Consider the following 19,560-nt stretch of genomic DNA (forward strand, 5'->3'; position numbering starts at 1 on the left):
GTTTTCTTCTTTTATTAAGACATAAATGGCTTGTTTTTTACATTTTTAAAACTTTAATTACTTTTAGTTGCTTTTTCAATTCTAATTCTCCACATAGGTCACGTAGAACACAAATACTGTAATATGCGTTCTCATCTCCTTTGCAGCTGAAAATAATAAATAGAGTAATATTTGTGATCCTCTACTCCTCAGGAGATGGTTGGATGAACTCCCGAACCAAATCCTACAAAAAAGCCGGAAAGGGTTACCCTATGAAATCAATTTAAAAAGCAAGAATAAGAGTAATTGACTCGAGTGCAGTTTTGTAGGGAAAGACAGGCACTGGTTCCACCGGTGGCTAAAGAAGACACAGCAGGAGGCTGCCATCACCGCTGCGGCTTCGGGGACAGCCAAGAAGCAGGGGAGTGGGGAGTTTCCAGAATCAAGAGCTCGGGGAAGCTGCCAGGCCCTCCACTGGCTTGCACTGGCCCAGGGCACCAAGCCGCCCTCTAGGGTTACGCGTGCCGGCACAGTGGCTGCAAGCTTCCCTCCACAGGGGCCTCTCTCAAAACAATGGACCGGTCCCACCTTGCCGCCCCGACTCACAGTTAGAAGGTGGCGTCCCTGCTTGAAGTCTTTGATCCCTGCTAGTCTGTTGAGCATGCACTCCAGGCCCCCACACTGTGCCATGACACCAGCCATCTTATACACTTCTTCTTCATCTTCTTCTTCATCTGAGGGAGGAGGGAGGCCAAGCGGAAATGGAGGGAAAGATACAGATGGAAATAAAACAGATAATCCCCTTCCAGGCTGACAGCCAGTGCCCTTTCTCTTACCTCCGACAAAAGCATAGCAACGAAAGGGGTCAATACTGGATATGAAACTATGAGACTGAAGCCAATTAAAATTATTTACACAAGCACCACCACCACCATCGGGGGCAGGGGAGGAACTAAGCTAAAAATCAATCTGAACTCAAGTTTGTTGCCAACTGCACTTTATTTCCCAAGTTTTGTTTGGCCTTGTTTTAAAACCCCTGAGGTGTGTGAACTGGGCCATAGATACGTGTACTCTTTCTCAGTTGGGGAAGTAATCTCCCGTCAATTCTGATCAGAGGTACAGGGGAGTGTGTCCAGAACACCCGTAAATCCCAGGATGTGACCCACTCACTGGCCCCAGACCTCTAATGCAATGTGTACCAGTGTCTGTGGGAAGGGCCTACCTGTGGTGGAGTCCAAGGACTCGATAAACTCCTCGGTGGCATCACCCAACAGTCCCCGCATGCGGTAAACGATCCTCATGGGCTCTCCCTGAGCAGAGACATGAGGAGAAAGGTGCTTGTAAACAGGTCCAGGAAATGAAAGGGACTCAACACCTGGCCTCGCTCCCGTTTCTCTACAAGGTCCTAATCACAACATCTGGAATCCACGTGCACTGCAACTTACATCGGGGAAAGGAGGTTTATTTCATGTAGTGTCTACCACAGACAAGTTGTGTGAGCCTTTCATAACCACAATCTCATTTAATTGCTTCGAAATCGTATGTAACAACCATAATCGCTATCATCTACCGATGCTTTCCTCTGTGCTAAGTTCTGTGCTAATCAAGCACTTCAGATAGCCTCTTAAACTAGGTTAAGCAGCTTTTTCAAAGTTATCCAATAACAAGCACAGCTAATTCCCAGCTGTGCTTCCTTCAGGAGCACAAACTCTAACCAATGGGAACCACTACTCAAAGAATCCGGACAAGTAAGACGAGATCAGTGAGATCAAAGAGCTTTGATTCAAGACTCTGGAATCAAAAGCAAGAGCATAAGCCAATCCTGAGGTCTTCACATAAATACAGCAAGAAAAGGATTCTTCCAAAGTTACTCAAGTTAAAACCTCTAACCTGATGGAATGATTAAAAGTAAGTCTTTTGCAAATTAGAAGATTAGAGCACTTTACTAAATTGGAGGATTGTGAGAGGTCACTATATACCGGGTACTAAGTTAGGCATTCTACCATGGACATTATTCTCATTTCGGACAGAAGAAACAGGGTTCTGAAGTCACACTGCACGAAATGAAGGTGACGAGCCAGCACCACAGTACTGCTTGCCTCTAAGCCCGTGCTCAGCTTCAGGACAAGAAACCCTCATGGGACAGAACTTTCCAGAAAGGCCAGTTGCAGAAGTGTTCCCAGCTACGGAAGCCCAGTGGGAACTAAGAAAGAGAATGGCCAGAGAACAAGGGCAGAAACAGAAAGAGACCTAGGAAACAGAACAGGCTCTAGTCAGTAGCTAAGGAGACAGGCTGTTTATCAGGGAAAATGAGCGTAGAGTTAAAAAAGGTGCCTGCACTTTGTCAGAAGAAGCCCTCAGTGGGCCGGGCACTACTGTGAAGGGCAAGTGATCCTCCTCTCTATCCTGCCTCATGGTTCAAAAGCGGAGACGCCCGTGTATGCTCTTTGGATTCCAAACCACCATTTACAAGGGCAGCCACAGAAGCCTGATCTTAATTTTTGTGTGCCTCACGGATTAAATCTGTATCATTCTGTTCTGACGCTCAAGTGCCAACGACGGGATGCGCTGAAGGGGGGCAATCTCCCGTGTGACCCTCTGCCAACGGGCAGCAGTACCCACGGACCAGGATTCCCGGCACAGAACAGAAAGGAGAGAAGCGAAAACATGTGACAGAATGAAGGCCAAGATGTACTAGCCAACACTACCAATTTAGCATCTGAAGCTCTCCAGAAACATCTGGGCCTAAATCCAGAGGAGTTCACTGTGCTTCACGGGCAACTAGTTTGCTGTACTCCAATTACTTCCTTGATTCGCTTACTAGAAGGTCTCCCTAATGAAGACGGGAAGGAAAGGGAAAGAAACGGAGGAGGAGGAAAAGAAGGGACAGGGGAGAGAGGTGAGCAGAAGAGGAGGGAGGAGGAAGCGGATTATCTGAGACTCTCAGGAGAGGTCGAGTAGCACCGAGGTGGCCCAAGGACCAGAGCGCCAGGCCTCCTTTCCTTCCGTCTCCCCCCCTCAAGGACAACTGCTGTTTGCACCCCAGTCTCCCCTCCAGTAACACAGAAATCACACTCGCGCCTTGGCAGCGCCAGCGGCCATGCTCCGAGCGGGCAGGCCCCTGAAAGCAGAGGCTTCGTCTCGGTCCAGAGGTGCCGCACACAGAGCGTTACGAGACAGCGCACACTCCCCACCGCACGCCTCCTCTGGCGCTGCCTCGCCGGCTGCATGGCCAAGAACGCCCATCCTCTCCTGAAGCTCTTCCACCTCTGGCCAGAGGCCTCAACAGGAGGACGACTGGTTTTCTCCACAACCACGAACAGGGAGGCACGGCCGTGTGAGCGCTATTTACAGCGAGGTAAGTGACGATGAGCGGCTCCTCCCGGTACCAGTCTGCACAAGTCAGGAAAGTGAAACCCCACCTCCAAGCAAGAAAACAAGCCGCGTACCTCATTTGTGGTGCACCAGACCTTCTTGTAAACCTCGGCCACAGGAAGATCCAAACTAATGATCTTATTGTTCACTAGAAGCTGGATAGAAGAGAAGATGAGGCTATTGTTCCAAATAATTACAAGGCGAGTGCGTTTCAAGAACAAAGGGCACTTCACGGCAGTGGTTCATAACTCATCGGTTTTGCGTCCTGGATCTACAGACTCTCCCTCTCTAAAAAAACGGCACGTGTGTGCACAACACACAGAACGTGGGACGCAACTGCAGAAGCTACAAACACCCTTAACCCAAACCATGGACTCCAGGTTAAAAACCCCTGCTGAGGATTCCCTTTCAGGTTTTGCCAGAAAAAGCAATTATTCCATCTTACCCAACAAGCTTTTCGCCCCTCAGATGAGAAGGCCGGACCCTGGAGGCTGCCTGCCAGGAGGCATCGGACACAGGGCCAGAAATCTGCACAGGGGCCACCGTGCCAGTATTTAGGAACTTAATTAACTTGGAATCCCCGGGAAATCTCTGCCAGAGCATCGGGAACAACAGAATCCTACTTGGTGACGAGCGATAGCCACAAACCATTCGCTTCCTCCATGCCAGACATCGGACAGAGCCCCGGACAGGTAATTAACCTTAACACCAGGTAAGGCAGGCAGGTGGGAATCACTGGCCCCATTTATAGATGAGGAAGCCGGAGCAAGCTACCTGCCCAAGGCTAACCAGCTACTAAGTAGGGAGGAACCCGGATGTGACCCCAGCCCGCGCTCTTCACCAGGGTAGCAATGTCCTAAGCTCGTTACCTCCATCCCGCTGTCGTCCTCCAGGAGAGCCACCAAGTCACAGTCCTGGCAAATCTTGTTCTTTATATCCCTCATAAGTGGCCCAATGCCTGGCTCATTGCTGCTATATGGGTTTCCGGGCATCCTGCCCTGTAGGAAGTCTTCTTGTTGAGGGTCCTTCTCCAGAGTCACAAAGAATTCAGTGACTTCATTCTCCTCCTAAAGGACAGAGACAAGGACGCCATCAGCAGGGATGGCATAAAGATACTCTAAGAGGGTCGGCAGAGGCACTTTCAGATTTAGAACATGCCACCTGGCTCCACGGACACTCTGGGGAAAGCTCATCCAGCCCCTTACACATTTTAAGACATAAGCGACAAGAAACACAGAGGTGATTCCAAATATACTTCAAAGAGCCTTCACTGTCAGCCATCTCCTCTGAAACTCAAGGGTGGAGGACAGAAAGTCTACCAAAATAAGCACACAGGCAACATACGGAAGCTGTGTTATTGAAACAAGGGGAGGGGCTTCCTCGTCCTGCTCACCTCAAGTGACACTAACCAATCTGGAGCTGGATGACTCTGCCACTGAGAACCCCCGAGTCAAGAGGAGGGTCTATTACCTAACACTCAGGTGCGCCCACCCCAAAGACCTCTCACCGTTAACTGATGATACTGGTGGGGTCCCTGGACCATATCATGGGGTCCCTGGACCATATCATGCTCTCAGACAGCTAGGCTAGGGAAACACGCACTCAGGTGTGTGTGCACAAAAACATGGGCCTGAAAACAGGGAAGAGAGCAAGCATTTCTTCTTGCTCTGGCTCAACATTGTTTCTTTCACAGCATACTGAACTGGTAAGCAACAGGATTTGGGCAATGGGAGGTCAGACCCGGTTCTTGAGAAGACTGATCCAGACCTTCAATCTAGGAAATAAGACCAAGGAAGGTCATCTGATTTCCCACCATCAGGAGCAGGAGAACCATGAGACTGCTTCTGTGTTGTCAGTGGAGCTTTCTAAAATGTGGCTCAACTGCCCCCAGCTGGCGAGACTGCCCATGACCAAGAGGCTTAGCGGTGGGATGGTGGCACGGACACCCCGAGAGGCAGGGGAAGACGCCCTGCTTACGGGATAAATGATGCTGCAGAGCCTCTCAAAGATGAAGACGGGGGTCCGGTAGTCGTCCAGGTTGTAGCGCTTGGCTGTCTCGATGCACACAGCCATGAAAGCCTTGGTTTCTGATTCTGTACCTGCCAGAAATCAAAGTGGCCACGTCAGTTAGGAGACAGCTTCGCACGTAAAAACCACCATGAAACTTTCCATGAAGTACAGTCACCAACAGGTTCCTTCTTCCTGGTGCATTTTTAAACGCACTACGTGACAGCATTGATGCTACAACTGGAAACCTGAGGCGGACTGATTTCGAGGCTCAGACCGCGCTGCATTTGAAAGTCCCAGCACCCAAGTCAACACAGCGCTTCCGGATCGGCTGTGTACACGTCTTGCTTCCTCTCAGAATTATAACCTCCTTAAGGAGAGGAACTATGCGTCATTCAACTAATGTCCTCTTGCCCAAAACAGGTACTCAAAAATGTCAAATAGTTGGGGCGCCTGGGTGGCGCAGTCGGTTAAGCGTCCGACTTCAGCCAGGTCACGATCTTGCGGTCCGTGAGTTCGAGCCCCGCGTCAGGCTCTGGGCTGATGGCTCAGAGCCTGGAGCCTGCTTCCGATTCTGTGTCTCCCTCTCTCTCTGCCCCTCCCCCATTCATGCTCTGTCTCTCTCTGTCCCAAAAATAAATAAACGTTGAAAAAAAAAAATTAAAAAAAAAAAATGTCAAATAGTAATCCTAACTGTATTCCAGGCAAATTCCAGGGAAGGTATAACTTTAAGCTTTGGTCTGAAAGATCAGGTGGATGGCCTTCTACAAGCCAGACAGACGACTTCAAGTCACAGGAAAAGGAAGAAATATGCTTCAAAAAGGGTCCAACTGGCAAGGTCACAAACCAGCTCAGCACGGCATGATGAAAATGCATCAGAAGGAGGGCCTCTACATCTGGCAATATGGCAGACTCCACTCCCTGACCTACCCCCGCTTCTCACCACTTGGAGGTAATGTAAAATCCTGAAAACATTTATCAGTGAACTGCCACACTAGCAAAGATGAATCAAAAACCAAAAACTAAGAGAAATCAGGAACCTAGGGAGGTTAGCAAAACTCTGAAGCTGGTGTCTGCCTTGAGCTTTGGCTTCCACAACCTGCCAGGATTTGGGAGCCAGACACAAAGGCCCAGGTCTGCCAAGGTGGACAATCTAGTGGGAACCCCTCCCCGACCCACATAAAAGTCTGGTGTCCCCAAAGAGCTACCTACACCCATTGCATAAGGGTCAACGAGAAGTAACTCTACCTTTCCCCTAGGCAAGTCATTGAAATAAAATTGTCTTCCCTTACAATCTGGCACTGAGTAGAGGGGGGCAGGATCTCCCTTGAGAGAACCTATAACAGGCTGCCCCTCATAGGGGTTTGTGGCTCAAAATTCACACTACCGAAGAGGTCTGAAAAACCTGAAAAACTTGGTTTGAAGACAGCCCCATGATGCAGTGTCCCCAGATGCCTCGCAGAAGCAGTTATAAATCCTCATTACAGAAACCCGTATTTGACTTGGGTCCTAAAGAATTCCCACAGATTGGGGCGCCTGGGTGGCTCTGGCAGTTGGGCAGCCAACTCTTGATTTTGGCTCATGTCATGATCCCAGGGTCATGAGATCGAGCCCGTCAGGCTCCGTGCTAAGCATGGAGCCTACTTGAGATTCTCTCTCTCCCTCTCTCTCTCTCTCTCTCTGCCCCTCCTCACTCGTGCATGTGTGCGTTCTCTAACAATTAAAAAAAAAAAAAAAGAATTCCCACAGAAAACCTCCAAAATGTGAGCTCACAGTAAAAAAATCATGAAATACAAAAAGATTTAAGGCAAGAGCTTAGAGCTAAGATTTAAAGAGCTGGAATAACATAGAGCAGAATCAGATCAATACACTTCAAATCTTAGAATTAACAGACACAGAAACGTCTGCTACGTTTGAAAACTTTTAAAAAAGGGGGGGAGCGTGAGTAAAAAAAAGAAGAGACTATAAAATCTGTAGAGAAGCACAAGGACTCAACAAATAGATGAAAGAGCTAACTCAGCGAAGAAAAAACAAATGAACTAAACGAAAGAACCAAAGAGATCCTCCAGAATCAGCACAGAGAGATGGTGAGATGGACCCCATGACAGAGAGGCAGAGATGGATGAGAGACTGTGGGTTCCACAAGAATGAGGGAGAGACTGTAGCAAAGTCAACGGAGGAAACGATGGCTGAGAACGTGCCAGAACCAGCGAAAGACACCAATCCGAGAACACGTGACTCCCTTCTGTGAACTTAATATAAAAAGTCCGAACGGACTGAGCCCAGCTCTGGAATTGTACAGCTCCAAGCACCAGAACTTCTTCCCCTCTTTCCTTGAGCGTGGAGAGACGCTTGCCACCCCCTCCAGCAGGGACGGAGTCCCGGCTCCAGGCCACAGGCGGTGCTACCTGTGGTCATGTCCTCCAGCATCTCCAGCAGCATGTCCTGGGTCTCATCGATCAGCTTGGTCCTCTGCACCACCAGCTTTCGCAAGCACAGGTACCCATTCAGCACCGTGCCCACCAAGCGACTTTTGAAGTGTCTTTTGATGGACTCCACCTCGACAAAGGAGGAAAGAAGGCCTGTGGGGACAGGAAAAATCTGCTGCAAGAGCTCTGAACGAGCAGGGGAGCAAGGAAGGTCCCTGTCTTCCAAAGGTAATGAGCAACTCCAAAGCAACTTCCAAGCACAGAGCTGGTGCTCAAGGAAGTGAACCGGTCCACAGCAAACAGGAGCTCAGATACGTAAAGCCACCGATGAAGAGAAAACTACGGAGCTGAAATATGCACTGAATCAACACAAGAGGGAAGAGAGTCAACCTCAGCACCCCAAGACCTAAGGGTCCGTCCCCACACTGTGCCCAGGGTGCCTAAAGGAAGGGCCTCTTGGCTGTCTCTACCTGTGAGACTTTTGAGGGCATAGCCCTGTTGCAGGTCAGTGCTCAGGGTGGCCTCCTCCAGGGCCAGCAGGCGGGCAATTTCCTACAAGGACCACAAGCACAGTTAGTGACGGCACCGCTGACGACATCGGCCCCCTCCACCTGTGGCGCCAGGAGCCAGCAACAGCAGCCAGGCGCTCCACAGTTCCCCTTTTACTCCAACGACCCCTCGAGCTGCACTTCTGCCGAACTCCTAAGCAGCCGAGGGCAGATGCAGTGATGTTAAGGGGTGGCTTAAAGACAGAGAAGAGCCGAAATGCCCCCAACGGGTTGCTGCTTCCTCATGCTACAGTCACAAAGATAATACTTTCGACAAATACTTCTTCTCAGCAAAAAAGGAATACCAGAAAGTTTACCCCAGTGGAGGGCCACGAAAGCCAAACGGGGGAAGGGCTCTCCTGGGCGGGGGGCAGGTACCTTGGTGATGAGGTTGCCCACGTAGGGGAGGACACCCCGCGCGGCCAGGTAGACTTTCCAGTGGGCTGAAGTGATGAGCTTCTGGTAGAGAGCCAAGTACTCGGCGGCACACTCGCCCGCTATGCTCAGCTCGTCCAGGTAGCTGGCTCGCGACAAGACAGGGCACCGTGAGGACTCGGCTCCGATGGCTCCAACAGCCCCCTCCGCTCCTCCCACCTTTGTGTCCTCTGCTGCCCTTCGCTCCCCCTTCCTTCCAGAGGCTGAGGGAGGCACCTGAGAAAACCCCAAACTTCCCACTTGGGAACTCCCCCCGCTCAGGGACAGCTCAGCGCACACGACAGGGAATGTGATGCGGTAAACTAGGCCCATTGGGAACAACAAGCGGCAAAACAGAACAGTGCTTCTCCGGACAGCAACTGTGGTTTTGAATGACTCACAGAGAAGGCAAGTGTACCGCAGAGTTTAGTAGCCGATGGCGTGGGCTTTGGAATTACACGGCCTGGATTCAAATCCTGCCTCCGGCAGACACGTTACTCAACCGCATCAAGCCCAGGTTGCAGGGCAGGATCCAAGGAGCTCACACAGGGCCGAGCGTTTATACACTCCTAAGACCTCAACTGACGTCGGTCGCTGCTGCTGCTGCTGCTGCTCTATGACCACCCGCACCACCACCAGCAGCAGCACAACCACCCGGTTTTCTGGTTCTTTTCTGTTCCCGTGCCCCTCTCCGTAGCAGGCGATGGGTACAGAGCCTGGGTGTGCCTGCCGTCATCCTGACCTATAGATTCCCCCAGGAAAACGGGGAAGGCTGACCGCTCTCCCACGCCCCCCTCAAGTGGCACCTGGTGAGGAGGTCCAGGACCTGCTGCTTGCGGCTGGGAATGGTGGCGAGAGCTTCCACGATGGTGCAGGCTGCCTGGCGCGCGGCCTGTGTCGCCGGGGTAAAGAGCACCTGCAGGACACGGGAGAGAAGCCGTGGCTCAGGTGACCGACACAGTGAAGTGGCACCTTCCGGAAGTCCTCCGGGTGCACCTCCGGGGAAAGGGGAGAGGCGAAAACCACACTCAAGGCCAGATGCCGCTGTGGCAGACTGGGAAAGAGGCTGCTCAGCAGCCCCTTCTTCACGGAAGCTTCTCCATCAGGTAACCCGGACAGCACATCTAAAATCACTGAACTGGAGGGGCGCCTGGGTGGCTCGGCCGGTTGAGCGTCTGACTTCGGCCCAGGTCATGACCTTGTTCGTGGGTTCGAGCCCCGCGTCAGGCTCTGTGCTGACAGCTCGGAGCCTGGAGCCTGCTTTGGATTCTCTCTCTCCCTCTCCCTCTGTCCCTCCCCTGCTCATGCTCTCTCCCTGTCTTTCAATAATAAATAAACGTTAAAAAAAAATTTTTTTTTTAAATAAATAAAATAAAACCACTGAACTAGGAAGTAGGCAAGCCTTTTCCTCAGCACAGATTTCTGTAACTCTGCAACTCTATTTTGGAGGTACCTATATGCTCAATACTTACATTTGACCAAGTATTTCTTACTTTATACGTTAACAGACAAATGGATGCCTTTAATTACTTTAATCCTTTACGATGCTAGCTAGAACGAACAGGGAGAAGGCAGCAGGAGGTATAGACAATGAAAGGAGAAAAAGGGAGGGGTAGCACTGAGGCTTAGTTCCCATGAGTGGCCAGGGGGAGTAACAAGCACAGCAGCTTGATGAGAGGCACAGAAAAGTCCTCTCTCAACCAGTCTACCACACGGGTGGCTGCAACCCAGGACCTCCCCCTGCTTCCCGCCTGAAAGGAGGCAAGAGAGCAGAGCAGACATGGGTGGGGGAGGGGGGAGCAGAGAGGCACTGCTTGGTAGCTGGGGCAAGGGGGGTGGGAGGAAGGCCCGGAGGCGGTCACTCACTTGCCGCAGCCAGTTGTTGTGGCCCAGCTTGAGATCCAAGGGCGGGGTCCTCTTCCCCCGACGACTCAGGAACTGCTTCCACCTCCACACGTACTTCTCGGTCAAATAGAGGTGGCGGAGCTCCGACTTGCTGGGGGACTTCCCATTGCCATCTGTCCCTGGCAGGCAGGGGGGTGGAGCGAGGGGTAAGGGAAAGGAAGTAACAGCAAAAGGGGGACCGTAGGGCTGCCGGGACAGGGGTCGGAGGGACTGGCTTCCCCAGGCACGAAGACACAGACACACCTCTGATAGGAAGACACTTCTTCCAGGCTTCATAGGATGCTTTGGGGTCTCTCTTGAGCCACAGTTGAGCCTGGGCGTGGATCTCATTGCAGTACGGCTTAACCGTGGTGAGGGCCTCAACAGGGACATCCTGCAGGGGGAAAGCGGAACAAGGCGGGAGTGTGACAACACACCTGAGCCACGGCTCCAATGCGATGGCTCCAATACGATGGCACCGACGCCCCAGGGGGACGTTCGCGAAGCAAGGTCAGAAGGGTCAACGGTCGTATCATTTCCGCCCAAGCCTATGTTCCTTCAAAGCCATTTGACACAACCTAGCAGCGGCGTCTCCACACTGAGCTTAAGGTCGCCGTTCTGACTGTGCAGGACTAAGAGTAGCTGGCTTCCTACAGACAGTCCTACAGCCACACCCGCCAATTCCTACCCCAAGGCTGATCCAGCTCCCCAAACAATCACTCTTTAAGGAGCCACTGGGCAGTCTCCAGAATTTTGGGAGCCATTACCAAGCAGAACTAGCCTGCACAGCCAAGAGCCCCACACACACTCTAAACCAGATGTTCTCAAGCTTTTTGGCCTCAGGACTCCTTCACCCTCTTAAAAAATTATTGAGGACCCGAAACTGTTTTGTATGTATGGCTCTATCTATTGATATTTACAACATTAAAAGTTAAGCATGACAAGGGCGCCTGGGTGGCTCAGTCGGTGGGGCGTCCGACTTCGGTTCAGGGCCTGATCTCGTGGTTCGTGAGTTCAAGCCCCGCGTCGGGCTCTGTGCTGACAGCTCAGAACCTGGAGCCTGCTTCCGATTCTGTGTCACCCCCCTCTCTCTGCCCCTCCCCCACTCCCTCCCTCTCTCTCTCTCTCAAAATTAAATAAACATTACCAAAAAAAATTTTTAATAAAAAATTTTAAAAATTAAAAAAAAGAATTTTAAAGTTAAGCATGAGAAATTCTTAAAATACTAACTAATTTCATTTAAAAACAAGAATGAATCCATTACCTATCTACCTAAATGATGTTTTTTGTATTTCCAGAATGAAAATAACCTAAAGGAGCAGCACTGCTTCGTTTTTGAAAATCTGCTTAATGACCGATTTAATACAACAGCTGGACTCTCAGAGCTGCTTCTGTGTTCAAACTGTTGGCGTATGTTGTTGGGGTTGCAGTACGAGAAAAGCACCAGCTGCACAGATACGTAGCTGGAAAAAAGAGTATTTTTACAGCCTTTTCACATACTTGCGGGTTTCTTTCTTGGATCTCACTTTCAACAAATGATACATTTTTTTTTTAATATTTATTTTTCGGGGGAGTGCAATAAGTGATAGGTTCTTAAAGACTGGCTGTTATGTGGAATCTGAAATCGATTGATAAACTTTTCATATTCCACCACACTAACCCTCATCTTTACTAAACCATGTGTGATTCTGTAGCACGTGTCGGTCACCTGGAAAATACTGGCTCTCTGAGTTATGTCAGTTCCTCTGGAGTGATGGGTTCACTTCCTTCATTTTTCAAGAAAATGTCTGCTGGGGCACCTGGGTGGCTCAGTCAGTTGAGCGTCCGACTTCGGCTCAGATCATGATCTCGCAGTCTGTGAGTTCGAGCCCCATGTCGGGCTCTGTGCTGACAGCTCAGAGCCTGGAGCCTGCTTCAGATTCTGTGTCTCCCTCTCTCTCTGCCCCTCCCCTGCTCACGCTCTGTCTCTCTCTCAAAAATAAATATTAAAAAAATTTTTTTAATAGACAAGAAAGCGATGTTGGTGAGATGTAGGGGTATGGGTTTGGGGGACAGATTGCATAGGGCTTGAACCCTGCCTCTAGCACTTTTAGCTATGTAACAGGTTTCTTAGTCGCTCTGTGCCTCAGTTTCCTCATCTAGAAAATGGGAGAACTCACACCTACCTCTTATTGGGGTTGTGGAGATTAATGGGATCATCAGTGTGAACCTGCCAGTCCCAATACCTGGCTCTATTGAGAAGGTCTAGTTCTCTGGGGCCCAGTCCAGAAGCCATTATGGAGGCTTCCTCCTCCATAAAACAGAGAATAATCATAATACCTACTCCATTGGGTGGCTCTAGTGACCTTTTAAAAATGTTTATTTATTTGGGCGCCTGAGTGGTTCAGTCGGTTGAGCGTCCGACTTCAGCTCAGGTCATGATCTCACGGTCTGTGAGTTCGAGCCCCATGTTGGGCTCTGTGCTGACAGCTCAGAGCCTGGAGCCTGCTTCAGATTCTGTGTCTCCCTCTCTCTACCCCTTTCCCACTCACGCTCTGTCTCTCAAAAATAAGCAAACATTAAAAAAAGGAAGGAAGGAAGGAAGGAAGGAAGGAAGGAAGGAAGGAAGGAAGGAAGAAAGAAAGAAGAAAATGTCTGCCAACACCCAATTCTGAATAAGCACAGCTGGCCCATCGCACACCCCTCCAAGCACACACATGGCCCCACAAGAGGCAGCGGCTCACATGCACGCACCTGCCCCCAACAGCAAGCGCGGCAGCACTGGGGCGTGTGCAGCAGGAGCACTTCCGGCGCGCTTCCACACGGTCACACCGAGTATTAAGAACACAAGTACCCAAGAAGGGAGATGTACTAACATTAACATGCACCGTTTCATCGAGGACGCCCATGAGTGAGCACGCACTGCCTTTCCCGCTGAGGCCCCGGTGGCCTCGCCACCAGGGACTGTGCACCACCAGCCCCGACATGCACAGACCACAAGGGGCAAGCAGGGCCGGAGGAGAGTTAGGAAACAAATGTTGGCCTCACAGAGTCCCCAGTGGTCCAGGGAACGCTCAGGCACCGGGAGCCTAGTTTTGAGAACTGCTGCTTTCTCTAGGCTGAAACTAAGCACAGCTGCAAACATCGACAATGGGCTCCCGCACTTAGAGAATAAACAACTCTGGAAATTTTTTGCCTCACTCTGGGAAAAATGATGGTCATGTGGGGATGACGTTCCTCTTTAGTCAAGTACTGATTTTATTGGCTAACCATGAGCTCTGAGGGGAAATAAACCTTCGTCAAAGGGAAGGAAGATGGGTACCTCAGTCCTGCCTTTTCCGAGGACCATCCAGGAAGACCGAGTCAAGGAAAATTTACTAAACTGTTCAATATCCAGCTTCCACCCTAGTGCTTACCACTCAGAAAGCAATCTTCCTGCAGTAATGAAGACTCTTCCCACCAAGGGCCCCATCAGGACGGTGCAGGAATCAAATGGCCCAAGGACCACAGAGAGACAGCCTCAGGCATGGCTGAGAGGAAGAACCGTGGCCCGTGTCTTCCACAAGTTGGTCCAAGCACATCAATCTGGGGCTCAGCTATGGTTATGTTATCTTAGAACAAAAACTTGGCTTTCCTCATTCGCTTAATGATTTACTGAATGGCTAGCGTATGTTAAGTAGCATGCTCTGCACTGGACATAAAAAAAACTACAAAACAGACATCCCTGGATTCGAGGTGCTCACAGCCAGCCCCGCAGAGAGCTGGATCTTCTAAGAGGCAGCTAACAAAGAAAGGGGCATCCTACACAGAGAAGATGACAGACAGCCGCAGCTAACATTTACTAAGGGACTAACACAAGCCGGTGTTCCGAGCACGTAATTTGTGTTAAGTGACTGATGCCTCCCAACAGTTCAATGTGTTGTATTCCCATTGCAGAGATGGGGAAACCAAGGAGCTGGAGTTAACAACTTGCCCAAAGTCACAAGGCTAGTAAAGAGAAGAGCTGGGATCGGAAACCAAGAAGTCTGCTTCAGAGCCTAGGATTTTCGCCCCTGCACAGCATTGCATGCACAAAGGCACAGGGGTGGAAAAGAACACGTGCCTTCTGGGAGCTGTGAGTCATCTGATGTGACTGGAGAAAGAGCCAGACCTCCAGCAAACCAGCTCGTTCCACGCTTCTGTGTTTTCATGTTTATGTGACTCTCGACTTCCCTCTGAGAAACATTCCTTCTCAAAACTCCCAACTCCTGTCTGCTTAACTGAGGCAGAGGAAGCGCTGGTGGCCCGCCGGGGCAGGAAGGGGCTGCCACCCTCCCTCCCCTCCTGGCCTCCCCGCCCGGTACCTTGTTCTTCTTGCTGGTAGGAGCAGGTGGTTTAATCAGCTTCTGCAAGATCCGCAGACACATGAGGGTAATGTTCTCCACAACCACGGGGGTCTTGATGTTCACCGCCATGAGGAAGAGGCTGAGAGCTGGGGGTAGGAGGGACAGGCTGAGCCGCGGTCACCGAGCACCAAGCCCTGGCTCCAGCAGGGCTGCCCAGGGCAGCCCCCGTCCCAGCCCATCTGTGGCCAGGATGGAGCCCGAAGCCCCACCCCCAAAAAGCCCCAAAGCAGACGCGTCCCCAGCTCACCACAGCGCAGCCGCAGCTCCCAGCAGCCGTCCTCCTTCGAGATGGAGTCTGTCAGCAACAGCATCTCATACTGCAGGCTGCTTGCCTAGAAGGCCAACGGGAGGAGACACGGGTAGAGGAGGGTCTGCAGGCGGGAGCCAGGACTGGGGCTTACGTCCAAACTCTGATCAGGGGACCCGGAACTAAAATGTCTGGTACCCAGTGGCGCCACGAGAGAGACAAAGGAGAGCTGGAGACCCCTGCTCCCCCTCTGGCCAACCACCCATTTCTCTTCTCCCTCTGACGCTGGCTCTGACCTGGGACAGTCACCCCACAGGGACCGGTGGGAAGGAAAGGAAAGGAGCACAGGACAGAGAGGGAGAGGTCAGAGAAGCGGCCGTCCTGCTCACCAGATCAGGATTGGCCCAGTGGCCCTTCAGGGCAGTGGAGACTTTGCCAATGATCAAGTCATTCATTTGCTGGGTGGCTTCTGGATTGTCTCTGAGGAAGCAAAGGCATGGGAGTCCTGTTACCCACCACTGGCCGTGTCCACCTCCCCACCTGAGGAGCTCAGAGAAAAGGCAATCGATGTCCAGGGGCCTAAGAGATCAGCCCCACGAGGAGCCCCGGGTCTGTAACAAAGAGTCCATCACAGCCGCCTGTCCCGCAGGGGTTACTGAGGGGGAGCTTAGCACCAGCACCGAGATCGCCTCCGTGTCCACAGCCCAGGCTGCTGAGTCCCCAGGCTCCAGATCCAGGGGCTTCCTGCCAAGATGGGTCACAACACTTTCCTCGTTTTCTCCACGTACCTCTACTTCAGCTCCCACGAGGCACCCATGGTTCCCACCTACGCCCCACTGTAATGATGTCGACGTTAGTCCTAACAACGTAAATTGTACCAGGTCCCTTTCTTGCTTCCTACCCCACTTTCAACAGAACTCAAAGCCCTTACGATAGCCTAGAAGACCCCCCGGGATCTGGCCCCCGGCCACCTCTGGTTCTCCTTCCCCTGCGGCCTCCTTTACTCCACCTGCAGGATCCCTGGCACACCCCGCCACAGCAGAGACATCTGCGTGGCTCGTCCCCTTACTCCACACGCGTCTCCTCAATCATCACCCCTCAACAGACCTACCCTAGCCACCTTCTTCCACGCGGCAATTCCTGCCACAGCCGGGGCGCCACTGCGGCTTGACCTCCCCTCACAACTGGAATTTCCTGATGCTATACTGTACAAGTATGCTTCTGCAGTTCCCCCACCTAGACTGAGGGCTACGTGAGGGCAGCATTTCCCACTGCACACCCAGAGTCCCAGACAGTGCCTGGCATTCAAAGACACTCAAAGTACACCTGCTAAGTGGGTGAATAAATGATACAGCAAGAAATGGTTATCCATCACCTAACACGTTCCGGAACCCATGCCACACACTCCATAGATAAACCACATGCAGCTCTGGTAACTCTTATTGTCACAAGGTAGGCACTCAACAAACAGGAGTCACCGCCCACGTGAATTATTTCATTCCGTCCTCGCCACAAGCCTTCAAGATATTTACTCGTCAGCATTTTTCAGACGAGGAAAACCTTGGCTCAAAGACGTTAGGTAAGCTGTCCGAGGCACAGAGCATCAGACACCGCATAATAAGCTCTCGTCACCAGGCTCCACTGCTCCACTGGCCTCCTCCATGGGAGTCTGGAGTCCAAATGCCCAGGCTCCCTTCTCCTCCCTCACCAGAACGCAGACACTCGTTTCCCCAGGGAACCTCACTGGAACCGACAACGTACAAGCCAAATATTCTATTTACAAGCTAACCTGGTCTCAAATGCTCGCAGAATTCGCTCACCAAGACCCTGGGCATCTCCCCCTCTTCCTCCCTCACAAGTTAGCCAGCCTGTCCAGCAGCAACAAGCACCACACTTTGCACCCCTAAGCTCCCAGCTTCGCTACTACCAGAGGCCACCAACACCCCTCCCCCCCACCACATTAGGAGTTACCGGGCCCACGATCACGCGGCAGGTTCTGACCGAGTTAGCAGGCACATGAGCTGGCGGACCTCCTCCCGCATGGCCGCAGAGCCTCGGCGAAGATTGTAATCAAAGAGCTCCCGGATAAGGCCCTGGGAGACGAGGATGTGCCTCAGGGCCGGATTGGTGGCCAGGGCCCGGAGCAGCGTGATACAATGTTCTGTGACGGCCGAGGCGCAGCCGTAGCACTTGGTGGAGGATGTGTGGCCACAGCCCAGGACGGATAAGGCGCGGTACTGGCTGGCAGTGAAGGTGGGCTGCACGGAGGTTCGGGACGATTTGGTGGCTGCTTCCCTCTGCTGCAGGTCGTATTCCAACAACTCTTTGCGCGAAGCAAAGACTTTCTAAGAGAAAAAAGATGAAAAAGAAATAAAACAGCAATAAATAAGGAAGAAGAGAAAGTTAACTGGGAATTAGTTTTGGTTTGAAAAAACATTTCACGTGCATGATCCAATTTAACCTTTCTGATGACCCTACCAATTAGATACTTTATCCTCATTTTACAGAGAAGGAAGCTGAAGCTTAGGAGGGTTAGCTTGTCCAAGGCAAGTGGCAGAGTCAGAACTCAGCCCCTGAACACGGCACAGGTCCTTAACTCCCACATAATGCTGTCTCATAAAGAACAAACACGAAGATCAGAGATGTCGGCCCATATAGCAGAGACAACTCTGGATGGGCCAGGAACCGGCTTGTCTGCGTGCGGCCAGCCTCCCATTCCACGGACATTAGGTTGGTAACATTCCATCATTTGCACGGCCCACCCTAGCTGACTGGAGTTGGTGTGCCCTGCCCTACCAGCCTGCACACGTAGCCCTTCAGAAAAGGGGGGAACAGAATCTTGACAGCTGGTTTTTTAAAACTAGCAACCCCTCTACCAAAAGATGGGTTCTAAATGGGCCAAGGAAAGCACATCTAATAATGTCACTCTCAATCTTCTGGAATAAACTCAGGTCTCTGCCAAGCACCAGAAACTACAACGGAGAGAGGCTGAATGGTGCGGCCACTCGGGACCCTGCCTTTTCAGATCGGGCAAGGGCAATACAAGACTCAAAGTGCCGGAGAGCGACAGCAGGAATGCTCTGAAAACCTCACTGGTGATGCTCCACGAAACACTCCAGAGGGACTCCCGCTTCTCTACCTGGATGATTTTGGAGAGCTCGTCGAAAGAGTTCTTGCAGTCGCCACAGTACTCCTGGGCCAGCTGCAGGATGTACCGATTGACACTGGCAGAGGTAGAAGTGATGCCCCCGGCCGTCCCCGAGTCATCCTGCAACCCAAGAGGCAAGTGGTCAGTCTTCTGCTTCTGCCCCGGAGCCCTCTCCAAATGCCCCTCTAGCTCGGGGTTACCTGCGGCTTCTCGGGGGCTGCCTCGTTCACTTTGCAGAGCAGGTTCTCCAGCTGTGGCCGATGTCCCATCAGCTGGTGATAGACTCGGTCAGCTTTGTCCAGAAGCGTATTGATGTTGGAAACAGCCTAGCAGGAAAAGACAGGGGCGGGTGTGAAGGCTTTTCCTTAACTAATCCCAATTTCTGACCGTTTTCTGAAACATTTCCTACAGGTCAGGTGCTGTTTCACGCACTCGTTATTTCCATTCCTCCTAACAATCCAGAACCAGCCCCTGGACGCACTGCCACTGAGACAAGGCCAACAGCTGCAGTATGAAGGCGTCTGTGGAACAAACGCAAGGCACTCGTCCGACTTCTTTCTGCTTTTCCAAATCTGAAGCTGCTTGTCTGCTGGGACACTCTAGTTCACTACCAACCGACACTTCCCAGAAGTCACACGTAAACGACGTGTTCCAACGAACCGCACGCCTCTATCTGCTGCCACCCTAAAGCCGGGCCCCGCAGACAGTGCCTGAGCGGAGGAAGATTGGGGCCAGAAGGAAAAGCCCGCTGCCCTCCGCCAGCCCTGCTGCCCAAAGCTCAGAGCAAAGCCACTGCCTTGAGTCGAGGGCGGATGCAGCCTCACCTTCTTCCGGTCTTCTTCATTCTCGATGGGATCTACCGCACAGCAGGGCTTGGCATAGAGCATGAAGTCGAAGCGAGCGTATTTGCAGAAACCACAGGCATTGCAGAGGAAGGGATCCTTTTCGTCGTAGTTGATGGACCTGAAGAACCAAGGCGTTCGGGTCAGGGGGCAGGAGAGGTTCAGTGGCAGGGGGTGGGGGGTGACCGTGAGATGGACGGCGCCACCCGCGTACCCTGGAACCGTGCAGGGATGACGACAGCTGAGAGTGACTTACACAACCAGGTGACAAGAAAGGAAGACCTGCAACCAGACCCAGGGACCCCCCGCTCCCTGCCTACCAC

At 51.8% G+C, this 19,560-nt stretch overlaps 1 protein-coding gene across 9 annotated transcripts in view; it reads right to left on the reverse strand.

Annotated features, from left to right (window-relative positions):
- The window catches only part of UBR4 (ubiquitin protein ligase E3 component n-recognin 4), a 131,875-nt gene that overhangs the window by 20,981 nt on the left and 91,334 nt on the right, over positions 1–19,560 (reverse strand). For 7 of the 9 annotated variants that reach the window (XM_043573902.1, XM_043573903.1, XM_043573899.1 and 4 more), the window contains 18 exons: positions 19,220–19,358; positions 18,596–18,721; positions 18,387–18,515; positions 17,249–17,592; positions 15,637–15,727; positions 15,248–15,332; positions 14,959–15,086; positions 10,901–11,030; positions 10,619–10,776; positions 9,559–9,668; positions 8,717–8,858; positions 8,261–8,342; positions 7,770–7,943; positions 5,332–5,453; positions 4,224–4,421; positions 3,429–3,509; positions 1,202–1,289; positions 586–713 (listed from right to left, as the gene is read on the reverse strand). In XM_043573902.1, the coding sequence (XP_043429837.1) occupies positions 586–713; positions 1,202–1,289; positions 3,429–3,509; positions 4,224–4,421; positions 5,332–5,453; positions 7,770–7,943; positions 8,261–8,342; positions 8,717–8,858; positions 9,559–9,668; positions 10,619–10,776; positions 10,901–11,030; positions 14,959–15,086; positions 15,248–15,332; positions 15,637–15,727; positions 17,249–17,592; positions 18,387–18,515; positions 18,596–18,721; positions 19,220–19,358 (2,455 nt within the window). The remainder of the gene's footprint in view (positions 1–585; positions 714–1,201; positions 1,290–3,428; positions 3,510–4,223; positions 4,422–5,331; positions 5,454–7,769; positions 7,944–8,260; positions 8,343–8,716; positions 8,859–9,558; positions 9,669–10,618; positions 10,777–10,900; positions 11,031–14,958; positions 15,087–15,247; positions 15,333–15,636; positions 15,728–17,248; positions 17,593–18,386; positions 18,516–18,595; positions 18,722–19,219; positions 19,359–19,560) is intronic. The other 2 variants (XM_043573898.1, XM_043573896.1) reach the window with 2 other exon arrangements.

This window comes from Prionailurus bengalensis, chromosome C1 (assembly GCF_016509475.1).
Source record: "Prionailurus bengalensis isolate Pbe53 chromosome C1, Fcat_Pben_1.1_paternal_pri, whole genome shotgun sequence".
Classification (NCBI taxonomy): Eukaryota; Metazoa; Chordata; class Mammalia; order Carnivora; family Felidae; genus Prionailurus; species Prionailurus bengalensis.